We start from the raw sequence: 21,501 nt of genomic DNA on the forward strand, positions 1-21,501 counted from the left end.
GCGCAAGCTGAAGGTTTTGCCATGGCCCTCACAGTCCCCCGACCTAAAAATCATCGAAAATTTGTGGATAGACCTCAAGAGCAGTGCATGCAAGACATCCCAAGAATCTCGCAGAACTAGAAGCCTTTTGCAAGGAGGAATGGCTGAAAATCCCCAAACAATAATTGAAAGACTTTTAGCTGACTACAGAAAGCATTTACAAGCTGTGATACTTGCCAAAGGGGGTGTTACTAAGTACTGACTGTGCAGGGTGCCCAAACTTTTGCTTTGGGCCCTTTTCCTTTTTTGTTATTTTGAAATTGTAAAAGATGGAAATAAAAAAATAATCTTGCTTAAAATATTAAAGAAATGTGTCGTCTTTAACTTTATGCCTTTTGGAAATCAGGTCATCTTTTACTTAGCTACTCACAGTAACAGAAATTTTGACCAGGGGTGGCCAAACTTTTGCATGCCACTGTAAGCTCGGTTAAGTTGGGCACAGCTCCATTGTATGCCATTGATGAGTAAACTGCCAAGGCTCATTTGCCTCAGTATGAGTATCTGATTTTAGAAGACCAGTAACACCCAATGAACCGAGGTAACATCTCTGATAATGTGTGTCAATGTATCCTGGGATGGATCTCATCAGTGCCTTCCCTCACTTGCTATAATTATCAATGCATGAAATAAGCCCTTTGAGTTGCAACTAGCCATGAACCACAAAGATCAGGAGGAAGTGGGGATGTCTGAGGGAATGTTTTTTTTATTTACAACTTTATCTAATGTTGGCTTTGGCTGTAAATTCCGGACATAATTATGTTTTCAAGTTTTTATTTTAAAAAGGATTTGTGATTATTATCCTGAGGAAATATCAGAAGAGTTGTAATATTATCTGAAATATTGGCCTGTTGCAAATACACCTTCAATCTTCAGAAACATTTTTGAATTGCCACACCACCAGAATTGCCATATCACTGTCATTTTTAATTTTTAGGTTGGTGTATTTGTATTCAAATATGCATTGGATTGAAATTAACGTGTCAATTCTGTTGATCCAAAATCCAAAAGCGATGTTTTCAGTGAAATTGCATAATCATATTTCACAAATGTCATTTTATTTTGCTGTGAATGTTGTCCAGCTATTGGGATACTTTTTGCTGTAATTATTCATATGAACTCATGCTGATATTGAAATGTTGATTACGAAGATTTTCAGAAACCAATCCTATAAAAAGAAATGGTACTTGAATTCCAGATTAACTGATCAGGAGTACAAATGTTTAGAAATAAATTACTGAATTGTTTTAAAATTTTTGTTAGTTCCTTGGAGAGAGTAATTTTAAATACATTATTTCAGCTCTCACCAGTTTGAAGTGAAGTCTAGGAGCTTTTACAAGAATTTTGGAGCAAGTATTATTGGAAAACAACGTGGAAATATAACATTCCCATATTTCCAATTCCACTTTGAATGGTGATCCTACTAGGGTAGAAATTTGAAGGAGACTTGAGGAAATCATTAATGTAAAGGTTGAAATGAGCTGCCAGGGGAGATGGTAGAAGTAAATACAGTTATAATATTTAAAGGGTATTTGGAGAGGAAGTGAAATAGAAGACAGAAGGATACGGGCCTAATGCAGGAAAATGGATTTAGCTAGGTTGGTATCGCTGTCAGCATATTTAAACTGGGCAGAAAGGGCTTGTTTCTGTACTGTACTATAATTCTCACATTGATCTTTTGACATGTTCTGAAGCTGTTTATAAGACCATAAGATGCAGGCGGAGAAATAGGCCATTTGGCTCATCGATACTGCTTTGCCATTTTATCATGGCTAATCCAATTTCCTCTCGACCCCCAATCTCCTGCCTGTCCCCTGTATCCCCTCATGCCCTGACCAATCAAGAAGCTATCAATCTCTTCCTTAAATATACAAAAAGACTTGACCTCCACAGTATACCACAGAATCACCAACCTCTGGCTAAAGAGATTGCTCCTTATCTCCGTTGTAAAAGGATGTTCCACTATTCTGCGGCTGTGTCCTCTGATCTTAGACTCTCCCACCATAGGAAACATCTTCTGCACATCCACTCTATCAAGGCCTTTCACCATTTGATAGGTTTCAATGAGGTCACCCCTCATTCTTCTGAATTCCAGTGAATATAGACTCCGAGCCATCAGACATTCTTCATATGATAAGCCAGGAACCTTTTTTGTGAACTTCCTTTGAACCCTCTCCAGCTTCAGCACATCCTTTCTCAGATGAGGGGCACAAATCTGCTCAGAATAGTCCAAGTGAGGCCTCGCCAGTGTTTTATAAAGTTTTAGCATTACATCCTTGCTTTTGTATTCTAGTCCTCTTGAAATGATTGCTAACATTGTATTTGCCTTCCTCACCACATACTCAACCTGCAAATTAACCTTGAGGGAATCATATACAAGGACTCTCAAGTCCCTTTGCATCTCAGTTTTTTGTATTTTCTCTCCACTTCCTTTTTTCTGCCTTTCTCCCTTCTTGAATTGTGAAGTGACATTTGAAATTTTGCAGTTTTCTGGAACCATTCCAGAATCTAGTGATTCTTAAAAGCATCATTACTAATGCCTCCACGATCTCTTCAGCTCTTTCAGAACTCTGGGGTGTATACCATCTGGCCCAGGTGACTGATCTACCTTCAGACCTTTCAGTTTCCCAAGAACCTTCTCTCTAGTAATGGTAACTTCATACACTTCATGCCCCCTGACATCTGGAACTTCCACTATACTACTATTGTCTTCCACAGTGAAGACTGATGCAAAATACTTAATGAGTTTGTTCGCTATTTCATTGTCCCCATTATTACCTCCCCAGTATAATTTTCCAGTGGTCTAATATCCACTCTTGCCTCTTTTGGCTAGTTGACTTTCGTTTTTCATCTTTGCCTTAATAACTTTTTTAGTTGTCTTCTCTTGGTTTTTAAAAGCTTCCCAATCCTCTAGCTTCCCACTAATCTATGTTCTATTATATGCCCTTTTTTGGCTTTTATGTTAGCTTTGACTTCTTGTTAGTCATGATAGTGTCATCTTTCCTTTCGAATATGACATTTTTTGAGATGTATATACCCTGTGCCTTCCAAATTGCTTCTAGAAATTCTAGCCATTGTATCCCTGTCAGTGTTCTTTTTCAATCAATTCCGGCTAACTCCTCTCACATACCTCTGTAGTTCCCTTTAGTCTATTATAATACTGATACATCTGACTCTAGCTTCTCCTCCTTAAGTATCTGAGTGAATTTGGTCACATTGTGATCACTTGCCCCTTAGGGTTCTTTTACTTTAAGCTCTCTGATCAATTCAAGTTCATTGCACAACAGCTAATCCAGAATAGTTGATCCTCCAGTGGGCTTAACCATGAGCTGCTCTAAAAAGCCATCCCATAGGCACTCTAGAAATTCCCCAAATTATTTTGGGTTTGGAAAGACCAGAGCAATATGACTGAGTGACCATAGGTATTTAAGTGGAGTGAATGTATGTGGCAAAATGTACGTTGAATGTCTGTTGGATATGAAGTGCCAGTGCACACATACAAGCCACGAATATGGAGATGTAGTCATGCATTCTTCATTGTGTTTATATAGAGCAGCGAGTCATTATTTTTTAAGGTCTGAAAGCAGGAGCTGTTCATGACAGAAATGCTGAGAAAATGTTGGACTGCGAAAAATCTTTAATAACTCAAATTTTTATTTCTATTTAATATTTAAGTTTCTGAAGTTGTGAATGATAGTCCATTAAACCATGTTCATAAAGCTAATAGGCATTCATGGTGTGTCATCTCTGTAATAATAGTTAAATATGTAGTCTCATCTCTAGACTTAATGTGAAGTATTCCCATTTGTAATAAAGCAGTTCAGCATGATATCTGGATTGCAAAATTGATGCCATTGATTTCAGCCAAGAAATTAAGATACATGATCAATATTATGTGGATACAGTGTTAGTATTATTCCTCCATTTGCTATTTTCCATATGAATTGATTAAAGATGCACTGCAAATGAAATTGCCTTTTTGAATACAGTCTAAAATCTATGTAGGTTTGACTGCTATGTACACAGACAATCTTATGCTCCTATTTTGTTAAGACCAGCAACATTTAAGGTGATTTCCAAGTAACAACTGGAGTGCCGCAGTAAATGATAAATGTATTTGAAAAGTGTGCTCTGCATTATGAATTTTGAGTCTCACGTTGCCTAGGGAATTAATTAGATACTTTTTTTTGGTCAGATGTGGTCTCCCAGGCTTTTGTTGTTGTTTTGGTGTATTGGATAAAACAGGATTTCATGCTGTTTCATGCATTCCCATTGAGCCTAAATATTCATACTTGCATGATGAATATCATCTGTTAGACTTCCCCAGCCATATGCTGGTAGTGCGTTGTGTGGCATTTTAGTATCCCATTTGTTTTCAGATGAGTCAGCTGGGATTGGAAAGGTTATTAACAGTGGAGAACAAGTTTTCTCCGTAGAATGCTGAATGTCAGTTTATTTAATATCCAGCATGTTGTTTAGAAGGCTTAGTGCTATGACAGATGTTATGGAATATGTATTAGGGCTGCCTCGACCTCCATAGTGGTTTGTCCATAAAATTTGTGAGCTGTGAGTATAATATCTCAGTAACCTAACTTAGATTTTTTAAATTAAAACTTAATTTCTTTTGAATTGCTTATAAGATGCTTTATTTACAGATTAAAAAGAATATTTAATTTGATAAAATTGCCTGGAAAAACAGCTTTAATTTATATCATCAACCTAATCGCTTTTAAAAGAAAATTGGAAACAAAATGCAAATGCTGGAAATATAAAATAAAAAAGACAATATTATGAAGTACTCAACTCAAGGCAACATATATGAAAAGACAAATAGTTTCTTCAACCTGAAATGTTAACTTGTTTCTGTCTACTGAGATGTTGTCAGAATTTGTGACAATTTCCATTTGTTCCAGTTTGTATCCCAGTACATTTGCAATGAACATGACAGAGTAGTTGGGTTCAGTAGTGGTTTACAGACATTGAGAATAAGTGAGGACACAGAATAATGACTTGAATGTTTAAAGCTGTAAATATGTGTATCTGGTTACGTTTCAGAGATTACATTTAATATTACATAATGGCTGATGGAAATTTGTTCTTCCAGAATTTGTAAAAACACTTCTCAAAAATTTGAGAGAATTACATTTATAGAATTTATATGGGGAAACAAAAAGTAAATGGAAATTTGTTTTCTTTTCAACTCTCATCTCCTGACAGCTGCACAGATGACACACTTTTGTGTTATGGAAAATTGCTATATAGACTGTTTTTTGGCAAAACGTGCAGTATGCCTGTTTGATTTGTATTCATCATCTGATCTGTTTGACCTGGCAACCTTTTCTACTTTGTTTCTTTAAACACTTTGCACAGGACTCATGCAGCTGATTTATTGTCTCTTGTTCATGAAGTAGTTGGTGATAATTTTAACCAGTTGTAATGCAAGAAATCGCATGCAGATGAATTGTATTTCAAGCAGAAGAACTTGTGTTTAAAATTTTTGGTTAAAGTCATGCTGTGTAGATAAAATTAATTTTCTATAAGTACTACTATTACGTAGACTCAGGCCTAGGGGGCTGGCGTCGGGCAAATCGTAAGACATTTCTGTAAGTAATCTTGGAATAGTTGGCATAATCCTTTAAGATTTAGAATGCCCTTTTCAGAGACGTGCAGCATGGAAACAAGCCCTTTACTCTATTGAGTCTGTGCCATTTGTCATACATCCATTTTACACTAATCCTAAATTAATTCCATTTTTCTTCTTGCTTTCACTCTACGTTACTGAGATTCTACCACTCACTCATACACAAGGGACAAATTACAGAGTGGGCAATTAACCAACGAACCAACACTTCTGTAGATAGTGGGAGGAAATTGGACCATCTGGAAGAAATCCATGCAGGACAGGGAGAATGTGCAAACTTTTACGTTGTCAGAATTAAAACAGGGTTGGTGGTGCTGAACGCAGCATCTCCACCAGCTCCGTCACTGTCCACTGGTTATTCACACTCTGTGAAAGTGAACCTTTCTGCCATAAATTATGTTTCCTTGCATGTTCTCACAATTTAATTTTGATTGATTTCTCAGTTCCCTAATTATTTTCTGTGACCGGACTTCAGAAGCTTCTTTTCCATACTTGAAAGATCAAAGTCTTTCCAGTTTATCATAAGAATTCAGGTTATGCACCTGACTATATGTTCATTGTTTAAGGAGCTCACTATTTTTGATGATACCCGATGCATAACGCAACATATATTTTGATTATTGATTTATGATTTTCTCTGACTTGAATGTCTACCTTAGCATTCAGTTCAGTTTTCCTGGACTGCTTTGGTAGCAAAGTTGGTCTTTTATCTTCAGATTTTGTTCATTGTATTTTCCTCTCCACATTGCAGTGTTTTACGATTACTTTAGTTAAATTCAATCCATATACATTTATTTAATGTATTCTGTCGCTTTGGGATTACAAAGTAAAGAATCAAGATCTGTATGGATAAAATCAGTTCATTGTTGTTCCTTGGTTTTGTATTGCCCCCGAATGGCTAATTTCCACTGAATTTGCAAAAATTGATATAGTTAGAGCAGATAGATTTTATACCATTTAGTAATAAACAGTGAACATTGATGGGCTGGTTGCCACCCTGAAAATTACCTTTTTTTCCCAGACAAATTAAAATTGTCATAGTGATTATATTCAAAGGCTTTAAAGGTACATATATTGTCAGAGAAATGTATACAATATACAGACTGAAATGCTTTTTCTTCGTAACCATCTGTGAAAACAGAGGAGTGCCCCCAAAGAATGACGGACAGTTAAATGTTATTTCCCCAAAGTCCACCCCCCCCCCAAGCTTCTCTTCCTTTCGTGTGTAAGCAGCAGCAAGCAACAATTCCCCCCACCAGTTTAAAAAAAAGCATTGGCACCCGCCACCAAGCACTCAAGTGTGAGCAAAGCAACAGCAAAGACGCAGACTTGCGGTACTCCAAACGCTATTTGTTCACCTGGTATTCAACGTACCGGCTCTGATAACTGAACTTGGTTCCAAAAAGTTTATCAAGCATGGTTGATACATTCTTGCAGTCTCCTATATATTTGATATTCACATTTCTTGTGATGGGAATGAGTTATTCCCTGCTATTTAAGAACTTGGTTTGACCATTTATTTCTCTGAGTATTGTACAGTTAATATTAAGATATTTTAATGGTGACCATGTTTTATGGATTCATTATTACTAGTGATATTTTGTCTGACTAAGGTTTTCATAAAATGCCACTTGTAGATTTTCAATTTTTTTGCACTCATTTTATAATTGTATTTAGAATGAGGCTCAGATGTTACTCAAATATTAAATGTCATGTTGCCATTTAAAAAAAATTGTTTCTATCTGTTTTCTTGGATTGTGCGTAATTAATTTACAAGATATGCAAACAGCTCATAGAGATCGATTAAGTAACTGTAAAATGTTGGAAAATGGATTATTATGTAGGAAAATAGGAAGTTGTTCACTTTGGAAGGAGAATGACAGAACAGGTAATTTAACAGAAGAAATACTGCAGAAAGTTGCAGCACGTATTAGGAGATATTTATATATAAAACACAAGTTTATATCTAGATGTCACATATAATTAGGGAAGCTAATGGAAAGCTAGCTTTTATTTCAAGAGGATGGAATGTTAAAGTTGGGAAAACTTGTACAACTGCACTAGGCACTAGTGAGGATATATCTTGTGTAATGCAAACATTTTGGTCTCCTTAAGGAAAGATGTTATTTTTGGATAATCAGTAGAATGATCTTGGGAGGGAAAGGGCTGCCTTATGAACGAGTTCGGTCTGTATTCATTGGCGCTGAGAAGAATGAGAGGTGAATAACTGAAACATTAAAATTCTTATGCAGTTGTACAGGGAAATGTTGGGAACATTGTCATTTTCCACTTGGAAAAGTCTAGGACCAAAGGGTACGGTCTCTGAGTAAGGCAGAGGGAGATAATCGAAGACTAAGACTATGAAGTCTTCCTTTTATAGAGTCTCAGCAATTCCTTGCCCCAGGAAGTTGTGTTAGCTGAAATACTGAATGTATAGAAAGTTGAGATTTTTGTTCAAGATTATGGGGATAGGGGCAAGAAAACTGAACTTGAAGGAAGTTGTATCAACTCAGATGTCAATGAATGGGAGAGTAGATTGAAGGACTGAATCAATATAACCCGCTTTGTATCTTAGTCAATTTTATATCCATTTCCCAGTTCTGCAGTTTTAGTAATCGGTCTTTGATGTGCTATTTTATCAAGTGGTTTTGAAAATCCATGAACACAGTGATGTCATCTGCTTTCTCTGTAACATCATCAAAATAAGCTCAATTTGGTGAAGTATGATTTGTCTTTAAAAATAAGTACTTTCTGCTTCTCAATTAGTAATCAGTGCAGCTGTTCTTTTTCTCTATATTCTTGTTTCCAAATCCTTCACCCGTAACAGTAAATATCCTGACGTGAAAGTTTCATGTCCCTAAACATTTATTTCAAGTTCAAGTTTAATGCCAACTGACTGTTTATACAATGAAATGAAACAATGTTTCTCAGACTACGGTGCATCCACATGACATGTATCACATACAAATAAACCAAAATATTGTACTATAAATTAATAAAATATAATTCAAAATGCAGGTAATAAAGTGCAGATCAGGCAAACAGTAAATAGCTCACTGTCCTAATGACAAGACCTTATGGCAGGGTATTTATTAGTCTGTCAGCCTGAGGGGAAAAAGCTGTTACACTGTCTGACAGTCCTACTCCTGACGCTTCATCCTAAAGGCTGATTTATACTTGTTCGTCAAATGTACGTCGTAGAGATGGCGTAGCCACGAACCCTACGCTGTAACCTAACGAACACCTCTCCCAAAATGTAACCGCGTCACGGCGTCGCAGACCACAACAACTGTGATTGGTCCGCTTAGTAGCATCACATTTCCTCCTACGCTGCAATAGCTTGCCATTGGGCTACTGAAGGGCAGAGAAGGAACTCTGGCTGCAATGCTTTCCATAAAGCTTTACAGACCTCCGTAATTATGGAGGATCCTGTGCTTGACGCCAGTTTGTAGCTAGCTGCTACAGCCTGTTGACTTCCACCTGAAGCTAAAACTCAAATAGTGATTGCCAGTCTCTGAGTATACTGTGTGTACACTGATGCAAAATAAACGGTTGGAGATGAACCAAATCATCAAATCTACTTGCCGACATCTGAAAATATTTGAAATGCATTTCCTCGTCCATGTCTCTCAGTGGCCGGACAAGCACAGAAAATTCACCCTCCTTCCGTTTCAGTCACCATTGTTTGAAGTTTGAGTTTCTTCGTGTTGAGTCTCAATATGAAGAAACTCAATACAGTGGCATAGAAACCCCACCGCCAACTAGCGTTTTGGTGGTGAATTGCAGAGCAGCGCAGGCACACCAATGCACAAGTATAAATGCTCACAATGGGGTAGGCCACTTGAGTAGGCTGCGGCGTAAGCTCGTACGTGCAAGTATAAATCAGCCTTAACGGTAGTGGATCAAAAAATTTGTAAGATAGGTGGCAGTAATCCTCAGCAATGGTTTGGGCCCTTTGCAGCGATCCTGGTAAATGGCCCAAATATTTAAATATTTCCTGTCATCCTGCCCTTTGGTATTATTGGTTTAATTAAAAACAGAAGAGCATACTTGGCACCTCTGCAGTTTCTATATTTTACCTAGGATGGTGCCATTAATTTTTATCTAATTTTCTCAGTAATATTCTCTTCTGCATATTGTGTACATAATGCCTACCAAATGACAACAGTCCCTATTGTTGTGTTTTTAAAGGAGGTATTTCTTATGCAAGTTTTTTTTCCTATTAAGAAATATTTGTTTTGAAGAGTAGTGTAACGAAGTAAAATCTGGTTTAAGGTGGCACTGTTGAAGCACAGCGACAGCTTGCTGGCAGCAAAAACAACTAACTATTATTAATCAAATTTTTCTTTTAAGTGATCACTGCAATCAATAGCCTATAACTTACATTTTGGAGTTGAGCTTTTGAATAGCTTATTTGAACTGAAGTCTCAAAGTTGCAGGATAGTTACAGTATGGTGAGTATGGGCCAAATCTAGGTGCCGGGGCTCAACCCCGAGAGCAAGAAACGAACCAATGTTTAGTTATTGCTGGACTACGAGGCGATTCGAAGTGGCAGAACCAAGGCAACGCAGACTCAAGGCAGTGGGGCCCGGGGTCAAGAGCAAGAATTGACCGAAGATTTAACCAGCTTAAGCACCTGGCCAGATTGGAAAGGTCAAGGTTTCGGAGCTGGAGGTGAGGGATGGCTGGTGTTCAGCTTGCTGTTCAGCGCTGAACTGAGGCTGTGGCTTGCAACTAACAGTCCCCTGGATTGGCTTTGTGGCTGTGGACTCACTTTTGTGAACTTGAGTTCTGAATGTTATTTACTTACTTTAATTGTTTGCACAATTTTTTTTCTTGCAGTTTGGGTGTTTGTCAATTTTTTTTAAATGGTTTCTGTTGGGTTTCTTTGTGTCTGCCTGTAAAGTATACATACTTTGATAATAAATGTACTTTGAACTTTAAAAATCACTGCATTTTTTTAATGTGTCGATATCAAAGATGAAAAATAGACATAGTGTTCTAGGGCTCAGAAACAACTTTGGATTTCAGTTCAGATGTATCCATCATGGATGGTATTGGAGGTAAGTTATGCCGCCACTGTTATAATACAGTTCAGCAGACAAGACACTGGCGGAACTTGATAGATTAGGCAGCATCTGCAGAGGAAAATAGTTAACGATTTGGGGCAGGACCCTTCATCTGGACTGAAAAATGGAGAGGAGATGGCTTTTATGAAAAGATAAATTGAAGGGATGCAGCATCAGCTAGTGAGTGACAGGTAGATCCAGGTGAGGAGGAGCCATAGGCAGATGAAAGAAGGAAGAGTCTAACCTCCTCCATCAGCTTATCACCTTTTTATTGCTTAAGCTTCAGAGTTGTATGTGGCTTTCCTTTTGAATAATCTAAGTGAAAAGGCATGAAAGAAAACTTACTCTCATACCATCTACATATCTCTCACAAAGATTCAGTACTCATTCAGTATTTCACATTGCCTTCAATGCTGCACTGCAATACTTCCTCCAAAGCGAAACCCAACAGCATGAATGGCAGCGGTGCTTCACTACCAGTTGAGCACAACTCTTATGTGCCTGCTTTGAAAGGGAGAAAAGCACTACAGCTGTGAAAGTCCCTGCTGCACCCAGTGATCCAGCGATCTCTGTCTCGGAGGCCAGCATCAGGCTGCTTTCACAAGGGTGAACGCCTGCAACGCAGGACCCGATTGAGTACCAGGTAAGGCTGTGAAAACTTTTGCCATCCAACTAGCGGGAGTATTCAAGGACATTTTCAACCTCTCACTACTGCAGTTGGAAGTTCCCACATGCTTCAAAAGGGCAGCAATTATACAAGTGCCCAAAAAGAGTAGTGTGAGCTGCCTTAATGGTTATCATCCAGTGGCACTCAGATCTCCAGTGATGAAATGCTTTGAGAGGTTGGTCATCACTGGAATGAACTGCTGCTTCAGCAAGGACCTGGGCCAATTGCATTGTGCCTATCGCCACACAAGTCCACGGCAAATGCAGTCTCAATAGCTATTCACACAGCCTTAGATCACCTGGACAATACAAATACTTATGTCAGGATGCTGTTCATTGACTATAGCTCAGCATTTAATTCCATGATTTCCCCAGTCCTGATCGATGAGCCTCAGAACCTGGGCCTTTGGACCTCCCTCTGCAATTAGATCCCCAACCTCCTAACCGGAAGACCACGATCTGTGCATATTGGTAATATCTCCTCCTTGCTGCTGATCAGCACTGGCACACCTAAAGGATGTGTGCTAAGCCCAGTGCTCCACTCTCCCTATACCCATGACTGTGTGGTTTGGTTTAACTCAAATGCCATCAACACATTTGCTGAGGAAACAGCCATTGTTGATAGATTTTCAAATGGAGATGAAAGGCCATACAGGAGCAAGATGTACCAGCTAGTTGAGAGGTGTTGCAGCAATAACGTTGCGTTCAATGTCAGTAAGACCAAAGAGCTGATTGAGAAAGAGTAAGACAAGGGAATATGATCCAATCCTCACTGAGGGATTAGAAGTGGAGAGTGAGCAATTTCACGTTCCTGGGCCTCAAGACCTCTGAGGACCTAACCTGGTCCCAACATATCGATGCAGCTATTGATACATACCTCGTGGGTATCTTGTGACTGTCTTATGACCATGATGTAATTGAGTATCTTGTGAGCATGATGTAATGGTCTTGTGATGGTGGGGTGAGGTAATTTTCCCACCGGTGTGAGGTCATGTGATGACATGTTCTCAATAGGTATATAACTGGAAACTCCTGTAGTTACGCATTTGATTCGTTATTTAATTCATCAGTTACTCCGTTATGCTGCGTATCCGTCTTATGACGCAGTTTCGTTTTAAAGTGGAGTTTTACTTCCTATTATACGGTAAAATTGTTGTGCCGGCAGTTTCACCAATCACTGCCTGTTTTGTTTGGGGTATCTTTGATTTACCTTTACAGTCTAGTATTGGAGAGTGAAGACCTTACTAAAATATAGGAACCCGAAGGATTGAGTAAAGTTGGTGTCGTTTGGCGGTTTCATAGAGGATCAACTGATTGAGTCTTCGTTCAGAAATAGTGACCTGCATCTGAGATAACCCCTGTAATATCAGGAAGGTTTGTGCAGTGTTCATTTGCCAGGAAAAGGTCAGTTCCTTTAAGCCGTTTTATTTCCTTCGTCGTGAATCCTTACTAACTGTGTAAATCATTTGGACTTCCGAATTTACCACTTTAAGAACTGTTTTCGAATTTACCACTTTAAGAACTGTTTCAGGCTACGTCCACACTAGACCGCATAAATTTGTAACCGAAGCTTTTTCTCTTTGTTTTGACCCTCCGTCCACACTGAAACAGCGTTTTCCTATCCCGAAAACGGAGATTTTCTAAATGCCCTCCAGAGTGTGTAAATTTGAAAATGCTGATTGTGCAGAGCAGTGTGGACGGGGTAAACGGTTATTTTTAAAAATGCTGTCATGACGTGCTGGAACAGATGGCGGCAGCGCAGCATTTCATTGTTTTCTTGAACCCAACCCCCCACACAATCTAACAATTTCAGAACAGACGGCAATGAGACTGAAGCCAGAAGAGTTAGAAATGTACTCACCAAACACTTTGACCCATAGTTTACTGAATAAATAAGTATACTCACTTTGCCCGTTTTCTGTCCTTGCTTATATGAAGGTGGTGTACCTATTTATGCAAGTACTTCTCTGACAATAGATGTGTAACAGCCTAATGTAACATTGTATGGAAATACAAGATAACACTGATGTAGACATGTTTTAGACATTTAACAAGGTGCTTTATTCACGCAACAGAGTTAGTCAGTTTTTCAATGTTCGTCGTCAGCCAGGTCATACTGTCCGTGATCTCCCTGTCGGTTGCCTCCATACACTCCAGTATTTGTTTCTTTTTTAGTTTTAAGTCCTCCTGCATGAGAGCCAACAGCAATTCCTTTTAAGTTTTTCTAGTCTGTAACTGGACAAACGCGCACCAAGTATACCGTTTCCTCTTCGCTTGTTTTCTATGTGTCCTGTGCATGCCCAGTAGAAGGAGATTTGCCCAAATATCCTTCTAACGTGAATGGAGATATTTTTAAAAACGCCTGGTGTGGACGCCTATTGTTTTTATGCAAAACAGGCGCTTTCAAAATAATCCGGTCAAGTGTGGACGTAGCCTCAGAGTTGCCGTATAGCAGTTAACTTCCAGTTAAGTTAGTCGTTTGAATACTTTTTGCTATTATTGAGCAGAGTTTAATAAATGTTTGTTTGTTTTTAAAACCTGGCTCAATTATATATTCATTGTTGCTGGTCACGTGGCACTATAAAGAAGGCAGCTATATTTCATTCGGAGTTTGAAGAGATTTGGTTTGTCACCTAAGACATTCAAACTTCTACAGATGTACCGTGGATAGCATTCTGACAGGCTGCAGCACTGTTTGCTATGGGGTGGGGGGTGGCACAGGATCGAACAAGGCTACAGAAAGTTGTAAAATAAGTCAGCTCCATCTTGGGTACTAGCCTCCATAGTATCGAAGACATCCTCAAAAAGTGGTGTCTCAGAAAGGCGGCATTCATCATTAAGGACCTCCATCAACCCTCATCTCATTGTTACTGTCAGGAAGGAGGTACTGAAGCCTGAAAGCACAAACTCAGTGATTCAGGAGCAGCTTCTTCCCCTCTGCCATCTGATTCCTAAATGGACATTGAACCCATGAACACTACTTCACTGTTTTCTTAAAAATATTATTTCTGTTTTTCCACTTTTTAAAATTTAACTATTTAATATACAAACACTGTAATTGATTTACTTTTTCTACGTTATCATGTAATGGATTGTACTGCTGCTGTGAAGTTAACAAATTTCATGACATATGCCCGTGATATTAAACCTGATTCTGAGGAGTGTGTCTGTATTATATGCTTTGATCTCAGGAGAGACTTCCGGCACTCAAAAATTTTTTTTTGGTGCCTGCCCACAAATAATTTGTAAATTCAACTCGCCATGCAAGATTTTAAGGTGTTTATGGATGCATTATCAAAAGACATACATTAGGTACTTCTAAGTGACTTCAGTATGCATTTTCAGATTCTAGGTCTCTAAGATGGTAAACCCTGTGTTCAAAATGACTTAATTTTTAAGTTAGCATTTTGCTGTAGGTTGTTGTACTATATGCTTTGTTGCATTGGTATCATCCATGTTGCTGAATACCAATGACAAGTCTTTACATTGACCTGTTAGCCTGCTCCATACATTCGACTGTACACAGAATTTATTGTGTTGTACTCAGTGGAATTTCTTCAGCATTCTCCACAATTGTGGAGAACATAGATCACAAACAAAATGTTGTGGAGAAGATTGCAGAAGTGTATTGTGGAAACTGGTTGGAAGGAATTTAGAGACAGTATTAAATCCATGCGGGTTGGGGGAGCTGTGGGTTGGAGTGATGCAGGAGTGGACAGAACCTGTGTGGTAATTGAATGAATTACTACAGAGTTGCTATTGGTAGAGCATTCTTGTCAGTCCCATTCTCATGCTCTTATTCCATATCTCTGAAAATCATTATCTCTAATGTTGATCCAATTCCCTTTCAAAGGTGCAATTTCCACACTCTTCTATGTAGTCAATTCCAGTGTTTATCCCTCTGATCCAGTTTTTTTTCTTTAAATTTCATTTTTAATCAGTATATTAAAATCAGTTTTTTTTCTGCAGCATATTTGAAGTCTTTTTAGTCAGTAAGGTTAGTGTAAGATCAGTGTAAGTACATTCTTAATGGTAGGTGTGGACTCAATGAGCCAAAGTGTGTTTTCATGCTGAATGACTATCTTACTTAAAAACAGTTAAGTGGGCAAAAAGGAAGGTGAAGTTATTGATTGTGCCACTGGGTCAAGTGTCTTGTGCCTATTAATTGAGAAAAATTGTGTCTTTGACATTTTGCTCAAGCAGTATCAATGGAATCTGCTTTATAAAAATCTGGGCTGGATTAATTGCCAAATAATATTTGTGTGACATTCAAAAGGCAGCCTCTGTAACATGCAAATGATTTTTTTTGCAGTTTATCTGAAGTTATTTTGTATCTTGTTTCTCATTACAGCCTTGTACTCCATCATCCTTTTCTGTGTCTTCCTGTGGATTCCATTTGTTTACTTCTACTATGAAGAGAAGGAGGATGTTGAACCTAACAAATGCTCAGTAAGTCTTCCTAATTGCTTATGAATTGTACATGGTGTCATCAGTATAGACTACCATTCTGTGGAATATAAATAATTAAGGATAGTTAGATTAAAGATTTAAGCTTTGTAATGTGCTATAGGATCAACAATGAGAAAGATTTTTTTGTTGATCAACAAAGCCGAAACTGGAGCTATCCCCTGGTGTCAGTCTCAAGCCATTTAAGACAACTGAGAAACAATTTTCCATTCAAAATATGGTAAGATGTGGATCACTCTTCAACAAAATTCTAACTTGAAAATGGTTTGTTTGATATTTGCTAGATGAAGGAATGATTGGATAGGAAGTCAATGTGTGAGTGAATGGAGTTATATTACAAAATAAGAGGAACAGGCTCGTTAGGATCAACTTTACCATAATATAAAATCATAGTTCACCTTCCTACCTCTGCTTGACATTCAAAGATTGCTTTTAGCATCCTTTGGTTAATATTTTACCAACAGGCTTCATTCTGGCATAAACTGGTATCTTTTGGTTTTCATAATATCATAAAACCTTTTCGGAATAAGCTCATCTATTAAGCACAAAGTCATAGAAAACTACAGCACAGAAAGAGGCCGTACAGTCTATATGACCTGTGCCAAACCATTGAAACTCCCTACTCCCAGCGACCTGTACAGGGACCATAGCCTGCTTGCATTTACCCTATTTAAACCCTCATAATTTTGTATACCTCTAAGAAATCTTCTGCACTCTAAACTATTCAATCTTTCCTCATAATTCAGATCCTCCAGACCTAGCAACATCCTTGTAAATTTTCAAACTTATCCGTGTACTCTTTCCTGTGGGTAGGTGACCAAAACTGCACACAGTACTCCAATTTAGGCCTCACTATTGTCGCATACAACGGCAGCATAATATCCCGTCTTCTGCACTCATAGTTTGATTTATGAAGGCCAATGTTCCAGAAGTTTCTTTACACTCTATCTACCTGTGACGCCACTTTCAACAAATTATGGATTGATATTCCCAATCCCTTTTTTACCACACTCTTCAGTGCCCCACCATTCACTGACCTATCCTGGTTGGTCCAACTGAAGTGCAACACCTTGCACTTGTCTGCATTCAATTTGATCTGCCATTTATTACCCATTTTTCCAGTGGATGCAGATTCCTCTGCAAGCCATGATAGCTTTTCCCACTGTCCACTACACCCCCAATCCTGGTGTCATCCACAAATTTGCTGTTCCAGTTAACCACATTATCATCCAAATCATTGATATAGATGACAAACAACAAGCCCAGCACTGATCCCTGCAGAACTTCACTAGTCCCAATCTTCCAGTCAGAGAGGCAACCATCTACTACCACTCTTCCTCCCCCAAAGCCAAAGTCTAATTGAATTTACTACCTCATGTTAAATGCCAAGTGACTGAGCTTTCTTGACTAATCTCCCATATGTGACCTTGTCAAAGGCCTTGCTAAAGTCCATGTAGATAACATATACTGCCTTGCCTTCATCAATTTTCCTGGTAGCTTCTTCGAAAAACTCTTAAGATTAGACATAACCTACCACGCATGAAGCCATGCCGACTATTCTTAATCAGTTCATGTCTATCTAAATACTAAAATGTATGGTCCCTCAGCATAGCTTCTAATGACCTTCCCACTACTGAAGTCAGCCTCACTGGCCTATAATTTACTGGTTTATTTTTGGAGCTAACATTGACAATCCTCTGATACCTCGCCTGTCACTAAAGATGATTTAAATATATCTGCTAGGGCAATGGTCCCCAACCACCGGGCCGCGGACCGGTACTGGGCCGCAAAGCATGTGCTACCGGGCCGTGCGGAAACGATATGATTTGGCAATATGAAACAATATGAGTCAGCTGCACCTTTCCTCATTCCCTGTCACGCACTGTTAAATTTAAACACAGGATTGCCAACTGTCCCGTATTAGGCGGGACATCCCGTATACAGAGAATGGTAGCTGTGTGGAACGAGCTTCCAGCAGAAGTGGTTGAGGCAGATTCGATGTTGTCGTTTAAAGTTAAATTGGATAGATATCTGGACAGGAAAGGAATGGAGGGTTATGGGCTGAGTGCAGGTCGGTGGGACTAGGTGAGAGTATGAGTTTGGCATGGACAAGAAGGGCCAAGATGGCCTTTTTCCGTGCTGTAATGGTTATATGGTTATATTGGGCTAAATTGGTTTGTCCCATATGGGACTGCTCTTGTCCCATATTCCCCCCCCCGGAGGTAGAGCATTCCTATGAAACCGTAAGCCAAAATGACGTAAAGCGAAGAATCAATTACCATTAATTTATATGGGAAAAAATTTTTGAGCGTTCCCAGACCCAAAAAATAACCTACCAAATCATACCAAATAACACATAAAACCTAAAATAACACTAATATATAGTAAAAGCAGGAATGATATGGTAAATATACAGCCTATATAAATGATATGGTAAATATACAACCTATATAAAGTAGAAATAATGTACGTACAGTGTAGTTTCACTTAACCCAAATTGGGAAGATTAAGCCAAAACCAATTAGTAAGAAACAAATCGGCACGTACATGCATGCGCACACAGGTGCCCGCGCAAGGTTTCATGGTCACAGTAGTCTTTCTCAGGGTAAATACAGGTATCCTGTATTTGGTTGCTACTTTTCTCCCTTATTTAGGAGTGAGAAAATTGGCAACCCTACTTGAACACCACCGCACCCCCCCCCCCCCCCGCCCCAGTCAGCCAGTCTGCAAGAATATTGTCAATATTAAAATCGGTCTGCGGTGCAAAAAAAGGTTGGGGACCCCTCTGCTAGGGCCCTGGCAATTTCTGCACTTGCCTTTTGCAGGGTCCAGGGTAATATCTTGTCAGACCCTGGGGATTTACCCACCCTAATTTGCCTCAGGACAGCAAACACCTCCTCCCCTGTAATCTGTATAGGGTACATAAAATTGATGCTGCTTTGCCTCACTTCTATAGACTCTGTGTTCGTCTTCTGAGTAAATACAGATACAAAAGTTTTATGTAAGACACCCCCCATATCTTTTGGCTTGACACATGGATTATCATTCCGAACTTTCAGAGGACCAATTTAGTCTCATGTAATCATTTTGCTCCTAACATATCTGTGGATCTCTTTGGATTCTCTTTCACCTTGTCTGGTGGGGCAATTTCGTGCCTTCTTTTAGCCCTCCTGATTTCTTTCTTTGGTAATTTCTTGTATTTCTTAAACTCCATAATCACCCATTTGTTCCTACCTGCCGATATCTACTCTGCACCTCCTTTTTTTTTAACTTAATCAAAGTCTCGATATCTCTTGAAAATCAAGGTTCCCTACATCTGTTAACTTTACCTTTTATTCTGACAGGCCTTGTTCTCTCAAAATATCACTTTTGAAGGTCTCCCACTTAGCAAGTACACCTTTGCCAGAAAACACCCTGTCCCAGTCGACACTTGCCAGATCCTTTCTGATAACATCAAAATTGGCTTTTCTTCAATCTCAGATCAGACCTATCTTTTTGCATTTTTAATTTTAGACTAATGACACTATGATCACTAGATGCAAAGTGTTCCCCTGCGCAAACTTCTGTCACCTGTCCTATCTTATTGCCTAATAGCAGATCAAGTATCGCACACAGGATTTCTACGTACTGATTAAGGAAACTTGCCTGAACATGTTTGACAAACTCTATCCCATCTATTCATTTTACAGTATGGGAGTCCCAGTCAATACTATAACAACCTCGGGTTTCTTGCAGCAGTCTACAATCTCTGCACGTTTATTCCTCTAAATCCCTTGGACTATTGGGTGGTCTGTAATGTTGCCCCATTAACATGGTCACACCTTTTTTATTTCTGATTTCCACCCTGAACGCCTCATTTGAGGAGTTCTCCCGTCTATGCTGATGAAGCACTGCCATGGCATTTTCCCTGACTAGCAGGCAGCCCTCCTCCTTTAATCCTTCCCTCTAAAACAAGTGAACCCCGGAATATTGAGCTGCCGGTTCTGCCCTTCCTGCAACCACATGGCTACAATATCATAATTCCAGGTGTTCATCCATGCCCTGAGCTTATCTGCCTTTTCTACGATACTTCTTGCATTGAAGTATACAGAGCTCAGCTCATTAGGCACACCACGGCCTGCCTTTTGGTTCCTGACTTTGCCTGAGGACTTAACAATATCTGTCTCCACAACCTCTCCACTAACTGTTTTGGCACTCTGGTTCCCATCTGCCTGCAATTCTAATTTAAACCCCACTCTGCAGCACTAGTACTCCTTCCTGCTGTGGTCCCCTACCCATTCAAGTGCAAACTGTCCTGTATGGGTCCCACCTTCTCTGTAAGAGAGCTCAATGATCCAAAAAATCTTAACACATTCCCTCCTACACCAACTCCTTAGCCATGTATTAAACTGAATAATCTTCCCATTTCTGGCTTCACTGGCACATGGTACAGGTAGCAATCGTGAGATCACAACTGTGGAGGTTCTGCCCTTTAGCTTAGAGCCTAACTCCCTGAACTCTCTTAGTCATCTTTCCTACCTATATAATTGGTACCTACATGGACCACAACCTCTGGCTGTTCACACTCCTGCTTAAGAATGCTGATGACTTGATCTGAGATGTCCAGTATCTGGGAATTTTGTTCTTGTCCACAGAACTTCCTTTCTGTTCCCCAGCTAATGAATCCCTTGTCACCACAGCTTGCCTCTTCTCCCCCTTCCTTTCTAAGTCCCAGAGTCAGATACAGTGCCACAAACCTGACCGCCTTGACTTTCCTCTGCTAGGTCATCCACCCCCTTCCCCCAACAGAATACCTGATGTTAAGGGGAGCGGCCACAGAAGTACTCTGCACCAGCTGTTTGACCCCTTTCCCCTTCCTGACTCACGAAATTTCCTGTATCCTGCATCTTGAGTATAACTACCTCTCTATATGTCCTATCCATCATCCTCGCAGCCTCCCAAATAACCAGTTCATCCAGTTCCAGCTTCAACTTCAGCTCCTTAACATGGAGTTTTACAAACTGCAGCTGGATGCACTTCTCATAGGTGTATTCGTCAGGGACACTGGAGGTCTCCCTGCTTTTCCATATCCCACAAGAGGAGCTTTCCACTGTCCTGCCTGGTATCTCTACTGTACTGATTGAGAAAATATAAAGGATATAAATCTCTACCTACAGCTTTTTTGTCTTTTCTGACTGAAACCTTGAAGAGCAAAAGCCTCAGAACCTCCATCTAACTCTGTCCACTCCAATGATGGCCACTATAACAATAGCTGCTTTGCATGGCCCTGCCTTACTTTGATTTGTTCTTGCAAATCAATCTCGAACACTGGTTGGCTGCTCCTCAACGCTCCAAACTGCTGCAAGTTGCTGCCTCTTCTACTCAATCAGTGAACCTGAGTGAACTGTGTCTTAGGCTTCCGATTTCTCTGATTGATTGATGCTCAAAGTTCTTCTGGGCAAAAAATTCCACAAGTTCTTCACCATTCTTCTTAGCTCTATGCATAATTGTAAAATTTTGAAACAGGTACATGAATTTAGGCAGCCCAGCTAGTAACATCAACCCTGCATAAATCCTTTTAAGTGCCTTAATTTTTTGTAATGTTCAGTGGGATCACTTCTCATTCTTTTAAATTGCGAATTT

At 39.4% G+C, this 21,501-nt stretch overlaps 1 protein-coding gene across 4 annotated transcripts in view; it reads left to right on the plus strand.

The window, feature by feature from the left end:
• Positions 1-21,501, plus strand: part of lmbrd1 (LMBR1 domain containing 1) — a 199,565-nt gene that overhangs the window by 62,945 nt on the left and 115,119 nt on the right. For all 4 annotated transcript variants that reach the window (XM_072250485.1, XM_072250481.1, XM_072250494.1 and 1 more), the window contains one exon: positions 15,764-15,861. In XM_072250485.1, coding sequence (XP_072106586.1) covers positions 15,764-15,861 — 98 coding nt within the window. The remainder of the gene's footprint in view (positions 1-15,763; positions 15,862-21,501) is intronic.

Source organism: Mobula birostris, chromosome 2, assembly GCF_030028105.1.
Source record: "Mobula birostris isolate sMobBir1 chromosome 2, sMobBir1.hap1, whole genome shotgun sequence".
NCBI lineage: Eukaryota > Metazoa > Chordata > Chondrichthyes > Myliobatiformes > Myliobatidae > Mobula > Mobula birostris.